The sequence below is a fragment of the Mytilus edulis genome, chromosome 12 (assembly GCF_963676685.1).
Source record: "Mytilus edulis chromosome 12, xbMytEdul2.2, whole genome shotgun sequence".
In the NCBI taxonomy this organism is placed as follows: Eukaryota; Metazoa; Mollusca; class Bivalvia; order Mytilida; family Mytilidae; genus Mytilus; species Mytilus edulis.
In genome coordinates, this window is record NC_092355.1 from 9671108 (window position 1) to 9695314 (window position 24207).

Here is a 24207-nt window from a genome sequence, read left to right on the forward strand (position 1 = left end):
TTATTGCTGAGAGCGTAGTAAGATCGCGGTATAATCGTGGTGAGAACGTGCTATAATAGCAGAAGAAGCGTGATAAGATCGTGTTGCAATCGGATAACTCGTGGTACGGTCGTAGTGAGAACGTGATGAGCGTAGACAGATCTTGATAAGCGTAGTGAGGTCGCAGACTAAGCGCGGTGAGAACGTGGTATAATCGTAGCGGGATCGCTGTAGAAGCGTAATGAGGACGTAGTAGCATCGTGAAAGCAACGAAAATTTACATTTTCATGCCGCTCATACCGCGACCTCACCACGATCTTTATTTATTTCAGATCGTGGTGAGCGTGGTACGATCGTGTCCTAGTAGGACTGGGGCTTTAGAAAAAAATCATCACTGGAAGTTAACCAATATAATATTTAACTATTTCCCTGTTTACAAGCTTAAGTGCCCATGTAACCTGAAGTTTCCAAAATGTCCGAATATTTTTCAAGTTTCAGCTTTCTGCAATCGTCTGTATCATTTTTTGTGATAAACGGATCGACCTCTATAGCCGATATTTTTTAAGCTTTGCTCATTTGTAGTTGCAGGCTTATTTGACTGCGACAAACGAGCTCTCATAAAAGAGAGGCGGAGTATACCAAATATATAGTCCAACTCATAAGGTGAAAAAAAAAACTGAAAAAACAAAGGCAAAAAAAAAAGACAAAAAGATAAACAACAGTTCTCAAAACAGAACGTAGAAAACTAGAGACTAAGTCACACATACACCTCCAAAAATCCAGGGATTCTCAGCTGCTCCAGAATAGAAGATAAATCCTCATATGTAAAATCTGTAAAACCAATCTGAATTACATGAAATATTTAAAAGTGAGGCTAGATGTGTAAGCAGAGTATGCATCTCCTGATAAAAATGTACCACAATTCAAGGTAAGTCCAATCACATTCTGTTGAAGGTGATAAAATATTAAAAGTTTTTGTGTTGTAGTTTTGTCATACAAGTGAAAGCTAAAGCCGGCTACAACAAAAAAGTTCGGTATTTTTGCTATATTACTTTTTTGTAGTATAGTTGATTTTTTTCGATTTTTTTTGTTCCTGTTATTAGTAATACATCAGTAATTCGATCGGTATATCAAATTGAATGTTTTAGTTTCAATTAATTTCGTTTTTTTTTTATCTACAAATTATCCAAATACAGGAATTATATTAATATATTATGATCGCTTTTCACTTCGTGAAAAGCAATAGTACTCGTTTCAGAATAAAATTTTAAAGACGACACCTGGATTTTTGTCAGCACATTTTCAATATACTCTACAAAATAAATATGTTATTTGTTTTCAGTAACGCAGTTACGTTGCGATGGAATATGTTTTGCTTTAGAATACCTTGTATTTAAAATTTGTGTATAATTTTGGAATCTATTTCGATAAATCGCAATAGCTATCTTGCCTTTGGGTTGGTTTTTCAAAAACCAAAATAATAGGTGAACAAAAATGAAAAACTTATAGCAAAATAAAATTATTGTTATTCTTAAAAGACATCAACTACATTATTTTCTTTTATTTTTGCTGATGATTTATAACATACTTCTTGTATAAATTAAACATAATATTTAACCAGGATGACAGCAACTGAAATTCTTTCCTACATAAAAGCACCAGAGTAGCACTTGCCGATTGCATTTGTCAAATTGTATTTGCAAATCACATTTGGCATTAATTACTGAAAAACTATTAGCTACACATGATCTAGCTGTAGTGTATCCATATATATTCATAAAAACTAAAATTCGTATGGTGACATTTTATCCAAATATTGGATAGAGTTAACTCTCCGTCAGTCTTGTACGCGGAACGTGTCCATTTCTTACAAATTTCATCAGTTTCATGACTTCAAATCGACTCATATGGAAATCCTCTTTTAACATGTCTTCATCAATAGACATGAGAATACACCCATCGACCTGGTTTTCTTCAAACACATCCGAATATTTTTCCAGTTTCAATTTTCTTAACCATTCGCTAACATCCTCTATTGTTAACGAAGCGACATCTACAACCACATCTGGTTCCGATGTTTGTGACCTTTGAACCGTACTAGTTGAAGGTTTAGTTGATGGCGAAGGACGAACTAATCCTATATTTTCTACAATTGACCGCCTCTCAGGGATACGTGGAGGTACGTCCGTAATATTATGTGGACTGGTTGGTTTTGGTCTACGTGTTAAGTCAGAAAAGGAATCCGTATTTTTGGTATCACTTTTTTTTTCTAATGCGACCTTTTCTTGTTTGACTGATGTATCTGATTGCTTTTGTTGGTCTTTTGTCTTTGATGATAGACGCATATTTCCCGAATTTGCAAACGATTTTTGGTCCTCATTTTTGTTTTCTCCTTGATTCTGATCCTTTTTAGGCAATCCGAAATTACCAGTATTCCTCAGTTGCTTTTTGGCGTCCTTAATTTTATTAGGATCAAATTTTGGATTACTAGTAGGCCCTGTTTTTTCGCCGAATATTGTAACTTCGTACTGGCTTTCCTGTTGATTCATTGATATTGTAGATGCTCGGATTACTTCGTACACCTGTAATTAAAATTTCCATACATGTTTGAGATATTAATTTTTTCATTTATACATTAATGTAACTACATTTCGCAGGTAAACGAGTTCCTTGATCAGAATATTCAATTTTCTTAATAGTTATGTATATTCGATTGGTCTGGATATACATTTTGCACTTTAAAAGAACATTTATTACATTTTGTGGTGTTAGTACTTCATTTACTTGAATATAATGTACCTTAATTTAGCGAATGAAGTTGCGTCGAAAAAAATAGAATAGCAAAAATATCGAACCTGAGGACAATCCAAATCATAAAGTCCCTTACCAAATGGCAAAACACATCAAACGATCGGAAAAACTTGTGTGATATTTCTGACTTGATACAGACATTTACTTATGTAAAACATTATAAAATAAATCCGGTTTAATAGCTAGTTTAACCTCACACTTGTACGATGTTCGCATATAATTCCATTAAAACAATGTGTAAACAACACAAGTGGACAAAATAGGTAAAAATGTCAAAAAAAGGAGCACAGTAGTCAACATTATGTTCAAATCTAATTTGAAGCACAACAAATGTATTTGAACACATGTGGTATCTTAAGCAGATTCATATTGGATACTCTTATATGAACTATATCCTTGTATTCATACATTATAGAAATAATGATTTCAATTTCATTCACCTCTTTTTCATTTGGCACATTACAAGGATTTTGAATAGTTGTAAATGTAATCCATTAATTGATTGGTTATTGGTTGCTATACGCCACATTAGCACAAAAAGGCTATATCGCGACGATGTAATCAATTAAAGAACTTCTAGTATTCTAATTGAAATTTGAATTATCCTTAACTTGTTCACGTATTAAGCAAATACGTATCATAGAGGAACTGCTAACCTTCCGCTTAGGTTGAGTTCTTTCATTGTTGCGTGTGTGGGGTCTTGGGCGCTTCCGTGCTACATTGTTTTGTCTATACGATAAATATTTTGACAAGAACAAGGAGGTAACATTTCATATTAAATCAATACCTTGTCTGTTTGTTTCTGTCTTTTGACGACTGGTTCTGCCTTGTTGTTTCTCAATAGGTCACCAATATTATAATATTCACAGGGTGATATATAAGAATAGCTTTCGTCAGCATGTGCCTGTTCAGGTGAGTATAGCGCGATATCTGTGAATAACAATACAATACAGTTTAGGTGATTTTAGCACCATATCTGTAAATAACAATACAATAAAGTTTAGGTGAGTATAGCGCGATATCTGTTGATAACAATACAATAAAGTTTAGGTGAGTATAGCGCGATATCTGTGAATAACAATACAATACAGTTTAGGTGATTTTAGCACCATATCTGTAAATAACAATACAATAAAGTTTATGTAAGTTTAGCGCGATATCTGTTGATAACAATACAATTAAAATTTATGCAAAACAATCTAGTTCAACTGAGTATAGAGCGATATATGTTCAAAACAGTACAATTAAGGTGAAGGTAAAGGCCTAATATCAGTTGCTAACGTCACAATTAAAGTTCGTGTGAGTATAGCTCGATCGCTGTTCAAAACAATACAATCAAAGTTCAGAAGAGTGTAGCGGATTGCCAGTTAATAACAATGCAGTTAAAAGTCACATCAGCATACCGCGATATCTATTGATAACAATATTAATACAAATAAAGTTTAAACAAAAGGCCCAATGTCTGTTATTAACAATTCAATCAAAGTTCAGGTGAGTAAAGCGCGATATGTACTAAGGGGGCTCCTGGGTATAAATCGTTTTTTTTTTTTTGTTTTTTTTTTCTTTTTTCTATTGAACTAATAGGAGAAATAGAGGTAAATAAACTCATCATAGATACCAGGACTAAATTTAGTATATAAGCCAGACGCGCGTTTCGTCTAAAAAGACTCATCAGTGACGCTCGAATCAAAAAAAGTTAAAAAGGCCAAATAAAGTACGAAGTTGAAGAGCATTGAAGACCAAAATTCCTGAAAGTTTTGCCAAAAACAGCTAAGGTAATCTATGCCTGAGGTAGAAAAGCCTTAGTATTTCAAATTAAAAAATTTGTAAACAGTAAATTTATAAATATAACCATATCAATAAATATCAAAATAAAAAAAATAACCTAATTACAGAAGAGTGTAGCGGATTGTCGGTTAATAACAATGCAGTTAAAAGTCACATGAGTATACCGCGATATCTATTGATAACAACATTAATACAATGAAATTCAAACAAAAGGCCCAATGTCTGTTATTAACAATACAATCAAAGTTCACATAGCCACACTTCAAGAAAATTACCTTTGGTTTTTACTTGTTCCGTTCGTTAATAGCATTTGATTTTGTCAGTTTTTCTGAACTTCGGTTCTTGATTTACATGTGAGTTGTTATACTTTTATATATCCTTGTCTTTAAATATTTTGGTTTCGGTTGTTAATAATGATGTTTCATACAGGATAGCAGTCGTACACACACAATATATAAAGTGTTATTATCATTATTTTGATACCTTTACAGCATACCTGTATTGCCAAAGGTTTGGTCAAATGTTATATTATCTTTGACAAATTGGTCTGTAACAGAAAGGAAGTGGAGGTACTGTTCATCAGTGCAACCTTTTATAGACTTCACGATGGAGAACTGTAGATCAGGGAGATAAGCAGGGACTGCTGTTACACTACCATACAAATTTCCTGTAAAATGAACATTTCTTGAAGATACATCAATTGAAGTTCTTGCGATTTTATTTTTCTATTTGTCATATAAATATCAAACGTACCTTATCCAATAAGATATTTTGATATGAATTTAATATATGAAAAATATGATAAAAAATGTCATAAAAAAATCGAAATGTCAAAAACATTGTTTTTTCAACCTTTTACATGTTAGTCAACCAATCAAGCATCTTGATAATGTCAGTTTCAGAGATTTCTTTGTTTGAATCAAAGAGGTTTTTTCAAAAATGTTCTACAATCAACAATTATACGTGATAAAGAAACACTGAATACTATTACTGTTGGTTTGGATAAACACTTACCATCACATATAGCGTTTCCAAGAAGGAAGAAATCGTCATAAGTATTCAGAAGCCTGAGAGTAAATAGGCCTGTCCTTAGTAAAGGACCGAGATGTTGTTGGTCTGCATATTGATCCTCATGTGCAGAAATCTGGACCTCAATTGGAAGGTCTTTATGTTCTAAGATCTCCTTCAGCCTAATCGACTTTCCTGTAAAAATATCATATTCTTTATATGGTCAGTACTAGTAATGCTGCAAAGAGCTTTCAATAGGGAATCTATTATAAATGATCGCCCACTATCAAATTAACCTGGTATAACTATTTTTTAAATTACACTAATTTTCGTATTGTTATGAAATTTTATTACAAAATGCTACTACGGGACAATCAGTATTCATATTTTAAGATAGCATCAGGCGTCACTCACCTTTCGGTTTTCCGTGTTTCATGATATGAAAAGTGACGTCATAATTAGCAGGTATACTGATTTTTCTTCCCTGCAATCCGTACATCCCCTTTTCACCAAAAACTACGACTGCAACAACTCTCTTCTGTGTCGAATATGTCTGGATTCTAAAAACCTATTAAAAAAAAACAAGATATCTTTTAAGGCACTGTACGTTCTAACATAAAAATAATGAAAGATATGTATTCACACAGAAAGATGAATGGAACAGTTGATCTCCACGACAATTGATAGAAAACAGCAACGTATTATGAAAAATAATATGGTCGAAATAATTTTTCTGTATTACATCACAAAGACCCAGATTTTGAATGTCACGTGAATGTACATATTGAGGTAGTCGATCTTCATTATATAAATCCTGTTTCATACAACCAAATTGATCAGTCAACCTTGTTTTGTAATCACCTATCAAACTGAATAGGTTTTTTTAAGATAAAGCTATAAATAAGTTATAATTTTTACAGTATGATAATAGCATTAATACCGTTAATCAAATATAATAAAAAATTGTGCTCCGCGGGCTGATTTGAAAAATTTATCTACAGCCTTTTCATAACGTTATCGCATGGCATTTCGACGTTATTCGGCAAATTCCGGTAACTATACATAATTAGCATGTTTTGGGTGGAAAATGTAACAAAGTAGGGTACAAAACAATCAATACGATACAGGGAAATATATCATGTAAAATGGAAAACAAATGATACAATTAATTCGTTTTTTTCCCAAAGTTTTAAAAATAATGTCTGTATTTCTTCCGTTGTCCGTAATCCTACAACAAAAGCTGTAGACTCGAGAGATGATATTGACTAAGGGCTGATAAAACATGTGATACGAAAACAAAAATGTAGTTATCTGATTGTATAATCCATAATTGACTTCTCCTGTCCAATTTCTTATAGATTTCTTCTCCTTTATAGCGTTTGGCCATTTAACTTTACTAATCCCCTGTCTAGTTTCTTAAACATTTCCTATCCAATGTAACTTCATGTTACCAGCATTCGTGCCTGTCCTCTGTCAAATGTCTCAAAGATACCCTCTTCTGTCGCCATCTTACATTTTCATTCTCAATTTTATGCCTATCCCCTGTAAAACGTCGTAAAGATGCCCTTTCTAATATATCACTTGTGTCAGCATCATACATAACAACCCCTTGTTTAATGTCTACAAATGTTTCCTCTCGTATACAATACCGTGTCAACATCATTCATACCTTTTCCTTATCAAATGTCCTAAAGATACCCTCACCACCATACATATCTTCCCCTCCCATATATCCTTGTGTCACCATCATACAGACCTGTCCCCTGTCAAGAGTCTCAAAGATACCCTCTCCCATATATCCTTGTGTCACCATCATACATACCTGACCCCTATCAAATGTCTCAAAGATGCCCTCTCCCATATATCCTTGTGTCACCATGACCATCTGTGGTAGGTTATCTTTGTAGTGCTCATAAAAACTCCTAGCACTGTAATCTTCTTTGGCAGTTTCAAACTCAACATCTACCATTTCTGTCTTTAAATGAAACAAATATCCCTAGATAATAAGGTCCTTAATGTTAAAAGCTGCGATTGTTTCAACCTCCAGTTGTAGTGTTGCTTAAATCCCTCTTTTAGGGTTAATAAATTGAAAAATATTATTAAGACTTATTTGATTAACATATAAGCGAGAAATAATTTGGAAATGTATTAAAAAAGATAACTTGCAACATTCATGTAGTGAGCACAATTAATCCGTTTGTCTCTTGTGTACACGGCTTAATAATTTGTATAAAATCAAGGATTTGAATTATTCATTCTTGACACAAACTCATTACATTCACTGCAAAACAAACACAAAGAAACAAAGAAACAGTCCTTTGTTCCTATTCATCATCTGAAATTCACAGCGAGGCCTTCAACACAGAGCAAAAAAAAACTTAACCGCAAGTTTACTACGGCCCTTAACACCGGTTTTAGCGAAATTCTTCGTTTGCTACTCTATTTCTATAATATTTCATTCTAGGTTTGACCTGTTTAAGGTTTTCTATGTACACTTTCAAAATCCCTTAAGTTACCTCTTGCCCTCTTTCTTCAGGCTGTTCTTTCGTTGGGGGAACTGGTTCCTTTGTTTCGACTGTAGCAGGCGGCAGCGTTCCAGTATCACCAGATATAATGTTATCAGCTTTGCTGTCTACCTTTTCTTCTGTTTGTGGAGTCGACATATATGTTTTGTTATCGATTGCGGGAGGCAAAACGGTGTCTGTACTTGCAGTTATAATGGAAGGTTTATCCGTTATTGACTGAGGTGGTTTAGGGGGTATTGGTGGTGGGTCTTTTTTAATGGTATCCGATTGAGTGATAGCTTTATCTGATAGTCCCTCTTCATCAGTATTTTGTATTCGGTTTGTTCGAATCGACTCCTCAGTTTTCTTTCCACTGATAGACTGATTAACTGGGTCTGTTTGCTCAACATCCATTGAAGCGTAAGTTTGGTTGTCGTATTTTGAAACCCGCAATACATCGTAAACTTTTTCATTTCCTTTCTTTCCCTTTTTGGTAGCAGGCTTTGGTTTGTCATGTCTGAGAAGGTCCCCAATGTTATAGTATTCACATGGTGAGATATACGCATAACTTTCTACAACAGAGCTTTCGACTTCCTGACTTCTTTCGTTTGAATACAGCGCAATTTCTAAAATACAAGCCAATATACATAAATGTCTGATGGGAGTCCCTCAATTCATCATTTGTAATTAACTTTACCATTTGTCTCTAATCTTCATATGTATAGTCAATTGTTCTGTATTCTATATATTTTAGCACCCCATTAATCTCTTTTTTTTTCTTTGTTTGGCCTATTTTTCTCTATCTTAATTTTTTTAATCATACTGCTCTTTTCATCCATTATAATTTATTAATCAAACCCCATCCAGACCTTTATACATTTCTTGCAGATATCCTTGCTAAAGTTCTGCTGTTAGCAAAGACATTTAAAATAATTTTACAGACGCCACCATATGACATATCAGTGACAATGATGAGGGCGGATTGGTACAAATTGACATAGACTCAATTCCGAACTTCTTTTATTGATTGTGATGTTGACAATATCGAAAAAGGTCTTACAAACGGCTTTGTACTATGGATGCTAAATATGGAGGATATTGCCTTACCTACACCTGATATCAACCGATGTGTGTCTTGACCAGTCACTTTTCATGTTTTTCGTTTTTAGTCATAGTATTTGTTACTTATACTTATACATAAGAAAATCCCTGTATCTAGTCAGGGATATGACAATTTGTTATCTATTCGTTTGTTATTATTAAGCTTTTGATTCTGTCATTTAATGAGGAGCTTTTCTATTTGGATTTTCCTTGGAGTTCAGTATTTCAGTTATTTTATTTTAAACTAATCAGTCAAACTTGTCTACAGTCAATCTTTCTTTAAGGAGTTGAACCATAGTTTTAGTGAAATGAATGATTTTATGAAATGAACGTTAACTATTAAAATGTATGTTCTTGCTTTTATCTTAATAATGGATATACTGATCTGATCATTATCTGTGTTACAAAAGTAATTACGACCAATTATCGAATTTCAAAGTTGACCTTTGATGGATACGGATATTTTTTCTAGACCTGTAAGATCCTAACGCTATTTGACTGTTTCGTTTCCTATACATCCTTAGGTTTCAAATATTCAGTTTTCAGTGTTCCTCATGAAGGAAATGACACAAAAGCGCTTCGGACGTGTACAACTTATAACGGGTTATTTTAATGTTTTATCGTTTATTATGAAGTACGACTAAGTATGTTGTGTATTGCTATTGGAATGTATGATACTTTAGCTCCAACTTTTTACCTGTGTTACCAAATGATTGGTCAAAAGTAATATGTTCCTTTACAAACTTGTCAGTGACAGACATGAAGGTCTTATACTGGTCATCGCTATATCCTTTTATAGATTTCACAATAGAAAACCTAAGGTCAGGTAGATATGCAGGAACAGCTGTGACACTGTCATATAGTTTACCTGTAATAATTGTCAAAAAAATTCCTGTAAAAATTGTCACAAAATCTACCTGTGACTCCGGCATAAAGTCGAACTATTTTGAAGCGTATACAACGTCCCCTAAACGTGTCTTAAACTTATTTGTAGCGTTTTCAACGCGCTTGTAGCGTACAGGTATACGCTTGGCAAAGTTTGAGCTGGATGAAAATGTGTATGCTGCATACAAGTTTCTTGGAGTTGTAGCGTTCACCAACGAGTTATCATCAGAAAACTGAAAGCTACATGTAGTAGCCGTAAATGACTTGTAAAATTTTGTTAACGATTTGTTAATTACGGTTAATTTAACATTTGTTAACTGAGTACTTACGGATTATTATACATGCTCACTTGTGATTAACGAATTTGTTTTAATGCCTCGTAACATCCCCTATGGAACTGAAACGTTTGCCGCACACTGCAGGCTTGCGGCAAACAAACCGTTTGCAGGAACATAGAAAATAGTGTTTGCTGATGTTTTCCGAAAATGTTAATACTAGATACTCTTGTGTTTTTTGACAATATCAAATTACTTTTTAGACACTATGGACTTACTTTTTATCTTTGAATCGAGAGTTTCAGTTTTACAATACACACCCGTCCACGCTAGTAACGAACAGATCTAATGACCTTAATCTTTACCATTTTTAAAAATAGCAGTTACATGTATTAACTATCTTGTATGGACCCAGAGATTGAATATAAAAACTAAAAAGATAATTTCCAAAATCCCTTTGTTAAATTAAGCTGAAATAACAAAGATGATTTCTATATCGTTTCCATTTTTGTTTACTAATTTGTTGTCTTTGGCCAAACGAGTGAAAAATAAACAAGCAAGTGATTGTACAGTCAATAAATATATGTGCAAGTTTTTTATCGACTAGCTCGGAACTTAACAATACGCAGAATGTGTTCGTTACCAAATCTTTTTCGACAGTAGTGACATTTAAGTTGAGCAAAGTTAGAAACTTTACTTTTTTGAGAATGCCTGAGCCTTAATTGAGAGGCTCCCTAATGATAAAAAAAAACAAAAAAAAAAACGTACATTTCCGATCCCACACTGTATGTAAGCTAAGCTAGGACCTAAGAACTGTATCTTACTCAGATTGAATACGGTTTATACATGGCCGATTACGGTAGATGAAAATGAGTTATAACAAAGCGTATATGTGTCAATAAACTCACCATCGCAAATAGAATTCCCAAGCAGATAAAAATCCTCATATGTATTAACAAGAGTCAAGGTAAAAGATGCTGCTCTTGCTGTCGAACCAATTAAAACTGTCTCGTATCCAGCAAATTGGACATCCAACGGGAGTTCTTTGCGCTCCAAGATTTCTTTTAAACTTGCTGGTTTACCGACTACAATGTTTACATAGAAAAGGAGGCACAATTAACATAGCTAATAAATGGTCTTTCTTTTTCTACAAAATTGTCCTCGGTGATGTTTAATGTCACTTGATAACTGACTGGTTATTAGAAAAACTTGTTTTCCGTAATAAAATCTTCTTTATCTTTTGATTGATATAAAGATACTGCAATGTTTCCTGGAGATAAATTTTCATCGGGTTATAGTATTGTCAAATATATTTCTTTGTATGCAAGATCAAAATAGTGTGGGAACATAAACACTTTTTTTTGTATTTTGGCAAAATATTATGTATACCAGGACAGTTGTCATTCTAAAAAAAAATAAAGATTTGATACTAAGTTACCAAGCATTTTTCAAACAATAATGTGGTACAATTTTCACAAAGTTTGAAAGGACTAAAACCATGGTAAAATTTTACCATTTCCATATAAATAAAATAGTAATCAAATTGTTTTATTTAACTATTTCAGCTATTAAAAAGAGCTTTCTGAAAATAAAAAGAAAAAAATGGGGTAACTTTTGTTTTGTTACGAAGTAAAATGAATGAGCCCACAATACATTCTAATCTGAACCTATATTTTCATATTTTTCGTTTCCAGAATGTTTGTTGATATTTTTTTTGAATAATCAAAACTATATAAGCATTTGTATATCAAAAACAAATTACCATAGGAAAACGACATATTTATTTCTTCATTTATAGAAAGAAAATACCAACACAGTATAGTTGCATTTTTGTATCAAAACTTTTTTATTCACCAGACACCGAATCGATCATTTTGCTTTCAATCCAAAATTGTGGAATACTAGTACTTCTATAGATAAATCGGTGTCGGCGCGCATTTTTTGATTTCTTCAAACAATACATGGATGATTGTTTTTTAAACGTCACATTTTTTTATAAAAACATAACGTATCAAATTTTAAAGGTAACCTTTGAATTTTCCCAGTTTCAAAACGTGAAACTTGACGTCATAATCCGCGGGAATACTGATTTGTCTTCCCTGTAACCCGTACATCCCTTTTTCACCAGAAACAACCAGTGCAATCACTCTTTTCTGTCTGGTATATGTTTGTATTCTGAAAACCTACAATTGTATTAACATAAAATTAGAAACTATCAAATATCTATGACTAATCTTTGTTGGGTGTCACGTGAGTAAACTTATTTCTGCAAGCGATATATTTTGGCGAGTTCAAAATACGTTGGTTTCAGAGACAAACTTGCAGTAGAATATTTAAGCCAAAATCCAAAATTCAAAGGACCTAACTCATGGTATATAGATATAGGAAGATGTGGTGTGAGTGCCAATGAGACCACTCTCCATTCAAATAACAATGTACGGCTTTCAACACGGAGCCTTTACTCACACCAAACAAAAAGCTATAAAGGGCCCAACAATTACTAGTGTAAAACCATTCAAACAGGAAAACCAACGGTCTAATCTATATAAAAAACGAGAAACACGTATAAATTACATAAACAACATCCTTATTATGATCTATAGTCATCAAAGTTTCATGAAATGCTGCTGTGTTGCTTTATACGCGTTGATATGCCAAGAACGGAATGGACTGACGGACGGACGGACGGACGGAGCCTCTAGGGATCAAACACAATAAACCCTATAGGTACGCAGATTTGTTGCCTTGATATAAACTAAAGACTGAGTTTTTTGAAATCATATAGAAATACAATAAAAGGTAGGATTAGGAAGCATATTACAACTGGAAAACATAATGGCATTTTTAAAACTAGATTTTTACAAACTGATATTGAAATCAAATAGACGACAGCGTGATTTTTTTTAGGGGTTCGTTTGGATAGTAATCCCGGCAATTGTAACAAACCTCTGTGTCCAATCTAATTAAAAACTGATCTCTCATCGCTCCCATTTTCTGATATGTCGCGTAACATATCAGAAAACGGGAGCGATGAGAGATTGGTTTTTAATTAGATTGCTCTGTGTCATACATACCTGTCCCCTATCAAAAGTCTCAAAGATGCCCTCTCCCATATATCCCTGTGTGACCATGACCATTTGAGGAAGATTTTCCTTGTAATGTTCATAAAAACTCCTGGCACTATATTCATCTGATAATGTTTCAAATATAACATCATTTGAGTCCTCCATCTGCATTAAGAAATTGAATATAGAAATGAGTGAATGGATTTTTATAAACAGATGACTTGTTTAATTTAGGAAGTGGATATATATACATGCATCTAATAGAAAATGTATCGTTTACATCATATCTAAATTTATCTTATTTCCAACATCGTTTCCTTATATATATTTTATCTTGGTCAAACTAAAGCTAGTGCTTCACACACGTGATAATTTAATTCATTTTTTTATTATTATAATCGAGAAAGTTTTAATTAACTTTGCGTGTCAGATCTAACATTATTTAGGAAACGGAACAATCTGAAATGAATCAATCGCTTATATATTGGAAGTTCCGATACGAAGATTTTTTTTATAAAGCGCCCCGTGCGAGGTTATAGATAGGGGATAAAATCAATGCCGTCTATAAGAAACACAGTGTTCGTGGATATTGCTGAAAAAAAATTGTTTGCTCTTATAAAAAAGTTCGCTTTTTATAAAGTTGAAAAAAAATGTTATACACTTTCCCTAAAAATGGGATGGATAATTGATTTTTAAATTACTTCCGTTAAAAGTGTTCATAAAATACTTCAAAGTCCGTTAAGGTTTATACATTATTTAGGAGGAAGCTTACCGATATTTTATTTAACTAAATGCTAAAACACGCTCTATTGAAACGACCCACAGGTGTAATACTATGTATATCAATTGAAAACATTAAATTAAGGACGCAATTCAATTTGCATTATGATGGTGTAATTGTATCTGTACCAAATCACACCTCTTTTAAAGGTACTTTGATAATGGGGAAAACCCCTATCATAACGTTAATAAACTCGGGTATTACTACCCATAAATATAGACAATTACAGGTCACAATAGAGCCTTTAACGATGACCAAAACCGTACTGTATAGTAAGCTGTAAAATCTCCCGATATGATGTTCAGTAGAAAAATATTCAAAATATTAACAAGGAAGAAAAAAGTATACATTAATACTTATCAAAAGAACAACAACAACTTGTAATACAAGTCTTTTATTTATAACCTAGAAAGAAAAAAATACATCAAAAGTGCAACACACTTTCTTGATTATCCATAAACGGACTGAACTCCAACCGTCTTGCATTTTCATTTTTCAGTCAAAATGTTTTTTGAAATACACTTGAAAAACGAATTTTTCTTATTGTAAGGTATTTGTACTTCTTTGAGTATCTGAAATCACCTCTTTAAGAAGGTCAAGATGGTCCCTAGTGTCGACTTAAGCAGTACTAGTACTTAAAGTATAATACTTCATTCATTCATTCATTCATTTTTTTATTTCCTCTATCAAGAGATTCAATGAACAACATATTATGTTAACAAATTAAATTACAAAAGTTTACAAAACAGGCAACACAATACAATATTACAATATTACACTATTTACAATAACTATAGCATATTACCAAAAGACCATTTTAAGACAATTGCTCTCATTAGCGACAGTTCATGTACCAGCACGCTACTATATCATCCTTCTCGTTACTCTACTATACTCAGCAACACAGAGTGCAACGTGTACGTGGCACAAACTAAGAAAACTGTCAGTGTCGATATTTACTGTTGTTATGTGCTTGCCCAAAAGAATGCAGTATAACTGTTCATCATCGTATGAATACAGTTCGACAAATAATTGCAATGGAAACTTTTCAATAATGAAATCCCACCATGCATCTCTGAATGATTGAGTACCACAACAACTACAACACGCATGTACGTACACATCTAGAAATGGTCTGTCGCATAGCTCGCAAGTGCTTCCCGTGTTATTAGGGATGTCAGTTAGTAATTTTGTTATGAAGTATGCGTTTATGATTTCTCTTGATGATCTAGCGCATTTCCAGAAATCAGGGACTTTGACCGAGAGGTGAACATTTCTAAAACGAGAAAAGTAATTGTCACTCTGTATTCGACGAGTCCATTCATCAGTTTGTACTTTGTTCACTGTATCATTTACTATAATTTTCCGAGATTATTTTGTAGGGAAAACTCCATCTCGCATAAAGATAATCACATATTCATGAAGATAATATTTATATAAGATATCCATAATTTCTTGAATGAACCCATAATGTTTACGTTCGGTGTCAATAAAATAAGAGTACAGGCGCACAAGAAATAGTTTTTTCGTCGGGAATTTACCATTAAGGCTACAAAGATTTTGTAAGAAATATAGCTTGTTTATCTCTATATAGTTGAAGTAATGGGATGCAATCCAGGTATACTTTGACACATATCCGACCTAGTTGAAGTTCTCAAGTCTAAAATACGCTTGACTACATGCCTCTACAATAACTTTATTTTCAACTTGTCCAGTAGGACAAGTACATACCAAAACTTACTTGTCCGAATGAAATTGTTACTTGTCCAAATTTTTTTTAACTAAAAATAACCTTTTACATTTTAAGTTGATTAAAGGAACAAAACGAATTTAAACAATAGAATAGAATTTGATAAACTTCTTTTTAAATACTTTTCAAAAATATGAGTCAAGTACAACTGAATCTAGTCATGTCACAGGACTTAACCAGGTTCTAGTTTTCACCAATGCAAGTCTCATCAGAATCTAAACATTAGGCACCATCTGATAGGCCTGTACACTCATTGGATTTGTATCCTGTTCTTTTTAAGTTGAAAAAAGTTTTATTCAAATGCAATCAATAAAAAGAAGAAGATAAGGTCTGATTGCCAATGAGAAAACTCTCTACAAGAGACCAAGGATTTATATAACTATACAAATCCTTGAAGAGACAAATGACACAGAAATTTACAACTAAAGGTCACCATATTGCAAGTATTGTTTTTTTTTCTACTTATGATCGAATATGGTTTTGTGAATTTTATGAAATTATGGTAAATAAAAAAAAAATATTTTGTAAAAAAATTACCGGTATGGTATTTATTATAAAGAACAGAATAAGGGAAGAAAATGAGATACTGATTTGTCTTGGTCCCGAAATGTCTCCTGCCTTGCCAGCCTGTCTATCAATCATGTCTACTAAATATGTCTCCTGCGGTGCCAAACTGTGTATTAAACATTGAGCTAAACTGTCTGTCGAGGTGACAAACTGTCCTGTAAAGTTATCTTATCTACAAAGCGCAACATTGATTCGGATCAGTAAGACTGGTTTCCGAGAATAGTATACATTTAACCTGTTAAAAAGTACCTGTCAGACAAAGAACCAGTTAAAAATTATCGATTGCAAGTAGACATGTTGAAGAAAAATGTTTTGCATTTGAATAAACAGAATACAGAAACATGTCAAATTAATATTTGTTTTTTTGTTTTGTTTATAATTATACTTTGTTCATCAAAGTTAAATAAAATTTATTTTCTGCAGAATAATTGTACTTGTCCCAACAGACAAGCTTGTTTACAGTTTTTACTTGTCCGACCTTTTTCCCTCTGGTACCGGACAATCGAACAAGCGTTATTGTCGAGGCCTGGACTATAAAGTGCTGAAAACAATTAAACGTTGCTATATCGTTTAACTTTAAATTAGTCCACATTTCACAACCATACAGTACAGTAGGTAACACAATAGATTTATACAGTTTAAGTAGAACCAGAGACATATGTGTATATATGTCTCTGGTAGAACGCATGGATTTGCTGATTTGAGACATACACTGTTAAGAGCGAAAAATGAGTTTTGCCTCTTCTACATGCGTTAGAGGTCCTTTCTGCCGATCTAAATTTATGGTTTAGTTCAATCCCCAAATGAGTACAATCCTCTGCTAACGGGAGAACACTGTTTGCAATATGCCAATCGTATGCACGGTAACCGAACTTCTCGTGGATTTAAGGAGAATTGTATTACACAAGATTTCTTCGCATTGAAGCAAAATCGCAATCTATTAGCATACATGTATTCAGTACATGTATCTAACATTCGCTGTAAACCTGACGGGGTTGTGCCAATACACGAAATGTCGTCAGCGAGAGCAGGAGAGCAACTGGCTATATGATAAACACCTGTTTTCTGCTTACATTTTTCAAGTTCAACCAACATTTCGTTTATAAATATTAAGTATAATAACCAAGACAATAATCCTCCCTGCCTTACACCTTGTAATACAGGGAAAAAATCAGAATGACATTGGTTAATAACTACAGAACTCATGGTACCAATATGACAGTCATTTATAACTGACCACATTTTACCTGTTACCCCTATATTATACAATTTTTATATTAACCCAATTCTCCATACAGTATCAAAAGCTTTTTTACTATCTGAAAATGCAACAAATATTTTACTGAATAATTCAAGGTTATGATAGGTTAAATGATGCTGTTAAGCAACTAAGGTACTTTTGAAATCCTTGCTGTTGGAGATTCGGAATGCTTTTATCAAATAGCACAAAATTTATTAACCGAGCTTTAATAACGCTTTCAAATAATTTCAAAACACAGGACAGTAAACTAACTGGTCTGTAGTTATGCGGTGAAGTCTTGCACTTGGTTCCACCTTTGAAGATAGGAACAAGGAGGCCTAGCTTCCAACTCTGCGGTATTCGCCCTTGTTTGACGATGATATTGAATATAGCGGTTACACACTTCACAACAGATACCTCCGTGACGCAAATGTTTGTTTTGGACTCAGTCATGTCCGGCGGCTTTTCTATACTTTAACTGTCCTATTAATTCAGTAACTTCTTTTTCATTTATCAACCCACCAGGTAAGTATTCACCTTCAACACCACATGTTTTAATAATTTCATTGTATGTACTCTCGATAGAACACTTAAAGTCATTGTCAAAATTATTCTCATCCTTTGGTTGGTATAGATCATGGAAATATTCGGCGAAACAGTTTGCTAGACTCAGGAGTATTATACACTTCATTTTCATACACAATCTCGGGATAAACTTTAGACGAACGACCTTTAAAACGTTTTATTTGTTTCCAAAACAGACGCACATCACATTCGGCAGTTTCATTGAGATCATCATAACAGCTCTGTATATACTGTTCATTAGCCACTTGTTGTATACGTCTAAACTCGGACTTGGCCCTTTTGTACATTCGATAAGAGTCAAAATGCATGCCTCGAGGCCGATCTTCTAGTATCCAACATCTACGCTTTGATCTTTCGTTGTCATGTGCTCGTTTTACATCTGCGTTCCAGTAAGGTTTTGTATGTGGGTTAAAACCGCATTTCGGGATTGCAATGTCAGCAGCAGTGTGTAAAATGTTAACGAATTCGTCATTGATGGCGTCAATATCGACATAAGAAAAAGACCTAATTTTATCAATCAACATATCAACGGGATCATTCAGCAGATTTTTGTATTCATTTATCTGCGCATCTGAAACTTTATGCCAAGAAGGTAATTTGTCGCACGAGTTCATTACTTGATGCGGGTTTGATTCTATCGCAAACTCAGCCACAACTGGCAAATGATCGGACGTGCTACTTATCTTCCCTTCATCAAGGATTTCATAGTACCTTAGTTTTCTATACATACTTTCAATGCATAAGATATAATCTAACATTGTTTGTTTCGTTATATACGAATAATTTGGCCATTTTATTTGTATTTCACCCCCGGCATACAACAAACGATGCCTAGATACAAATGTTAATAACTCTTTTGATTTATAATTATTTGACATAGGTCTGTCTTTATCTAAGCAGCTAGCATTTAAATCCCCTGCAATTATACAATTACCATAAACACTATAGTATGTATATGTATATAAATTATCTAGTATATTTAATTCACTCTTATAATTTTCAATAGAGTCATCAGATGGTAAGTACGCACCAAAGATAAAAAGTGAACCATAAGACTGGTTTTTAAGTTCAATACCAGCTATTCTACTGGAGTTAATGTCACTTATTTCATTTACAGAAAACTTAAGTGAAGTTTTGTATAATATGGCAATACCACCCTTACCACGATATGCGTTATACACTATGGGTAATGCATCAGCTTTACTTAAACAGTTGTACCCTCTTTCTATAGTAGATAAATAATGTAAAGACCTTTCTTTCAATTTATGTTCCGATATAACACATATATCACAATCAGTGTCCTTTAAAAATTTACTAAGACAAATAGTAGAGGACATGATACCCCTACTAACTTAATACTAGACATACAAAACAAAATGAGTAATACATTAACATTTGAAATAATAGTTCTATTCATTATAAAAGTGTTTTGTATTTGCCTTGTTTAAGGTCGCTTGGAACCTCGGAGCTTCGTTGATACCACGCCTGGTTACTAAGCCAATTCCTACAATGCACACCACTTGGCCAAAAGTTTTCCCCTTCAATAATATCAGCACAGTGTTTGGATACGTTCAATTTAGCAGACACATAGCGTAAACTATTTCGCGATTGAAACAATCTCAGGTATGTCACTTGCACATTTCTACTCTCTAAATAAGTCATAATTCAGGAACGGGGTTGACTTCGAATCAATTCCTGACAAGTAATACCTTGCGGACCATTTCCGTGAAACACCAGTAAAGAAGTTGTCATCAGTGGACTGAACTACAGCAGTGGAACCCTGTAAGCGAACAGGTATTTTGAAAGTCGTTGGTTCATCATTTTTATAACTGTCGTCTTTTTTTGCAAGGGCATTTGTACGGAGTGTTTCGTTTGTTTGTTTTAAGTCTTTAACTGTACCGTTAGAAATCTCCGATTCGGGTGATCGCATTCGTGAATTATAACTCTGAGTTGTACTATCAGTAGAACTGGCAGGAATGCTATTTGGGGTAATGTGTGGGTTAACATTGTTGCGTACGACTGCTGACACAACATTTTTAGCTCGTTAAAACTTTTTTGTGCACTTAGAAGTAGTTTGCTGTGTCGTATCTGTTCATTATCTATCTGTTTAATTTTTTCTGAATACATGTTGAAATCAAATTCACCAATTGCTTTCGATTGCTGATTTAATAATTTTAAGTTCGCTTCGTATTGCGTGTATTTACGTTCGCTGAATACAATACTCTTACTCAGTCTCTCGTTTGAGTCTTCCAATTCTCGCCTCAACTTCTCATTCTCAGTTTGTAATTTTTCAATCACTGTACGGATAGCTTTACCCAACTTTTCAACTTCGTTCAACCTATCAATAGTCATATGAAGCGTTGTTTTTAACTCGTTGAGATTGCAATTCAGCGGTACTGTGTTATGTTCGCTTACAGATTTAGGCTTGTCCTTACGAAAAACTTCATCAATACCAGACGGATCGCCAGAAATAAACTGCTGTAATAAGTAACAGTCTTTTGCATTCTTTTGAGAGGATGAACCTCTGTTTGTACTTTTCCTCGTGATTAATTTCCCTAAAGGACACCCCTGTATTGACTTGGCTCGACTGGTTAACATACTCCTATACAATGTTATAGTATCATCAGAATCATTCGTTAATTCGATTAATTTTACAATATATGAGTTTCTAGGAAGATCTATCAATTCAAGGTCTAACATCGCAATAAAATCTTGGTTAGGTATAAAATGTGTCCCTTGACTACTGTCTTGAAAATCTTGACTATCAACAATGGAGTCGTCATTGTAAACATTTTGGCGTACAGGGTGCCGATTTCTGATAATATATGCACAATCTGACTATTCTGTGGGGAATATTGCTTGAAAGTGTCATTCATATTGTATAAGGAATCTACGTTACCACTTTTATCAGAAATAATAAGTACTTGTATCAGACAAATCAACACCTGTCGTCTTACATGTACGTCCATTCACATCGGACGCCATATTTTTTTTTATGAGAAATATGATTTTTACTTTATCCTACATGATCCTACATGTTGCCCCTAAAACCTAAAAGTCTGTAATTACAATAAATCTATGTTTTTGCTTTGAGACCAGAATATTGTCGAAAAATAGCTAAAGATAATTTGCGTTTCCCCAAGACACCTCGCCAAAATTTTTTCGCATATGTTTTGCCTCACTATTAAAAGAGGCTAGTTAAGGCCCTGCCTTAAATAGCCTTTGTACTTCTTTAAAAATGGAAGATCATACAATAACTGCTCAAAATACTAGATAAAGAAAAGAAATATCGCCATCTTACTAAAACTTCTGTCACTGTACTATTGCAAAAAGAGGGCAGAAAAATACCCGATCTCGGCCCAAAAGACTAGATAAAAAAAAAGAATACGATCTGGTACATTAAATGTTCCTGGTGTTCCTGTTAATTTATGTTATTATGAAATATTTGTCGCTGGACGATAGACAAGGAATAGTCAATCAGTCAATCTTCCATTCTTGTATACGCCACTGTGCATCTTATTCTTAAGAGATGATAAGTAAAAAAAATGTCTCATTGCGCATGATTAAGTAATTTAAACGTTTATTTTTTTTTTGTATATGCCATCTAAAGTACATATACTTTTAAATGAATGATTACAGAGACTATATTTGATATTCTATAGGTGCTCATTACAACAGATTAAGATTGTGAATCATTACATTCAAATAAAAGTGGGTTTTTTTTTTTAAATCTAAAGAATACATGTGTATACACAAAATAAAACATTGCTTGAAACAATTTGTACATGCCTATATTCTTTGAACATAAAAAAAAACAACCACTGTATACTTCTAAACATTCCATAGCTTAATAATTTGTATGTGCCTTCTTTTAACAATGCATAATTGATATAGAAGGCTTTCCTTCGTACTCTCTAGAATCGTTAGTCTATTTCGGAATGTTAGGCATAAGAGAAATCAAGAAGAAGAGAAGATACTAGACCAATCGAGAGATAGATAGAAGGGAAGAAGAAAAGAAAAAAAAGAGAAAGCGAGAAAAAGGAACATGAGGAGTTATAGAAATGGAAGAGAATGAAGAGGAAGAGAGATAGAGAGAGATACAAAGAAGAGATACAAAGAAAGAAGGAGGAAAGATATATCGTTGAAATGAAGATACAGGGGAGGAGACACAAGGAAGAGGATGAGAGATATGGAAAAGAGAAGAAAAAGAGAAGGATGAAAGCAAGTTGGAGAGATAGGAAAACGAGAATCATATAGAGAGAGAGGAAACAGTGAAGAGACTTGAACAGAGAGAATAGGAGATTGAGCACCTAATTATTCTATACGTTCACGATAATTATAGTCATGGGAGTTTGTACAAATATGATATAGTCCATAAAATACATATCGTTTTATAGATTTACTTATACATTTATACTAATTGGTACTGTTAATTATACTTTTGAATTCCATGTTTTTTTTCTCAATTTGAAGGTTAATGTTTCATCGTTTCTGTGATTTCAGGTTTAGTCTCTAAACATTTATTACTTTGGAGGTATTTGATGATTCTGAGCACCAGTCCTGTTATCTGTTTTCCGATTTTGTACCTTGAAGTCAACTGCAAGGGGTTATCAAACTCTTCATTTTTTCGTTAAAATTAACTGTATGACAGTATATAATTTTTGTTATCTACGCAGTACTAATATTAGAATTATGTTGAATTTCTAAATACGGTATGCGCACTAAACTGCAAAATGGGTATTATATTGGAAATCGATAGTACAAAAATTTATTGTCTGAATCAAAAATACATTTCAAACTGAAACCTGAACTATATTGAAAGTACAAAGTTATTCATGTATGATCATTTGTCAGAAACCAAAAAATAAAATCCAGTTTATTCCTAAATATCCTCTATTTTAAAAATATGTTGTTGGTAGTTGATAATCTTTTATGAATCCGAGAAGTACGTATAAACACAGAAATCATTACTGAAACGTAAAAACTAAGAAATTAATCAAAAAATTCACATAACTTACTTTTTGTCCTGTTAGGAAGTTCAAACAAGGCTTGTTTTGTACAACCCGGAAGAAATTAGACATTTCAATCTGTATACGAGCAGTTTAAATAGAATTAAAATGCATGGTTGAATAATCGAGGTATATTATTTACCTTTACCTATATACATGTACCTAGCTATAATGAAATTATCGAAAGTCAACATGAGTGTATATATAGATAGGAAAAAAATAAGTGTCCATTCAATATTATGTAATGCATATAAAAAAGAAGATGTGGTATGATTGCCAATGAGACAACTGTCCACAAGAGACCAAAATGACACAGACATGAACAACTATAGGTCACCGTACGGCCTTCAACAATGAGCAAAGCCCATACCGTATAGTCAGCTATAAAAGGTCAAGCAATGTAAAACAATTCAAACGAGAAAACTAACGGCCTTATTTATATAAAAAAAAAATGAACGTAAAAAAAATATGTAACACATAAGCAAACGACAACCACTGAATTACAGGCATAACATACATACATAATGTGGCGGGGTTAAACATGTTAGCGGTATCCCAACCCTCCCCCTAACCTTGGACAGTGGTATAACAGTGCAACATAAGAACGAACTATAAAAAAAACAGTTGAAAAAGGCTTTACTCTTCAGATAAACAAAAATACAAGTGGACGTGGTCAGGTACTTATATACATTCCGACACAAAAAGACACAATGAACAGATCTGAGAGTACTCGCAGTTACATGTTTATAGTTCGTTATTATTATGTGCAGTTATATCACACTCTCAAGATGGCTTGGTGGTGATGGTGGTGGGGCGGGGCTCAAAGTCAGACCGCTTTATTAGACAAATGGCACTTCAT

At 33.4% G+C, this 24207-nt stretch overlaps 1 protein-coding gene across 1 annotated transcript; it reads right to left on the reverse strand.

Moving 5' to 3' along the window:
• Window positions 1-948: 948 nt before the first annotated feature.
• Window positions 949-23537, reverse strand: LOC139499646 (uncharacterized). The gene is made up of 12 exons (XM_071288396.1): window positions 23358-23537; window positions 13426-13581; window positions 12381-12534; window positions 11260-11436; window positions 9889-10059; window positions 8103-8716; window positions 7409-7561; window positions 6001-6154; window positions 5593-5781; window positions 5075-5245; window positions 3578-3720; window positions 949-2561 (listed from the first exon to the last, which is right to left on the reverse strand). Exons 1-12 carry the CDS (start codon window positions 23418-23420, stop codon window positions 1806-1808), a joined length of 2901 nt encoding a protein of 966 aa, XP_071144497.1. The 5' UTR covers window positions 23421-23537; the 3' UTR covers window positions 949-1805.
• Window positions 23538-24207: the final 670 nt, after the last annotated feature.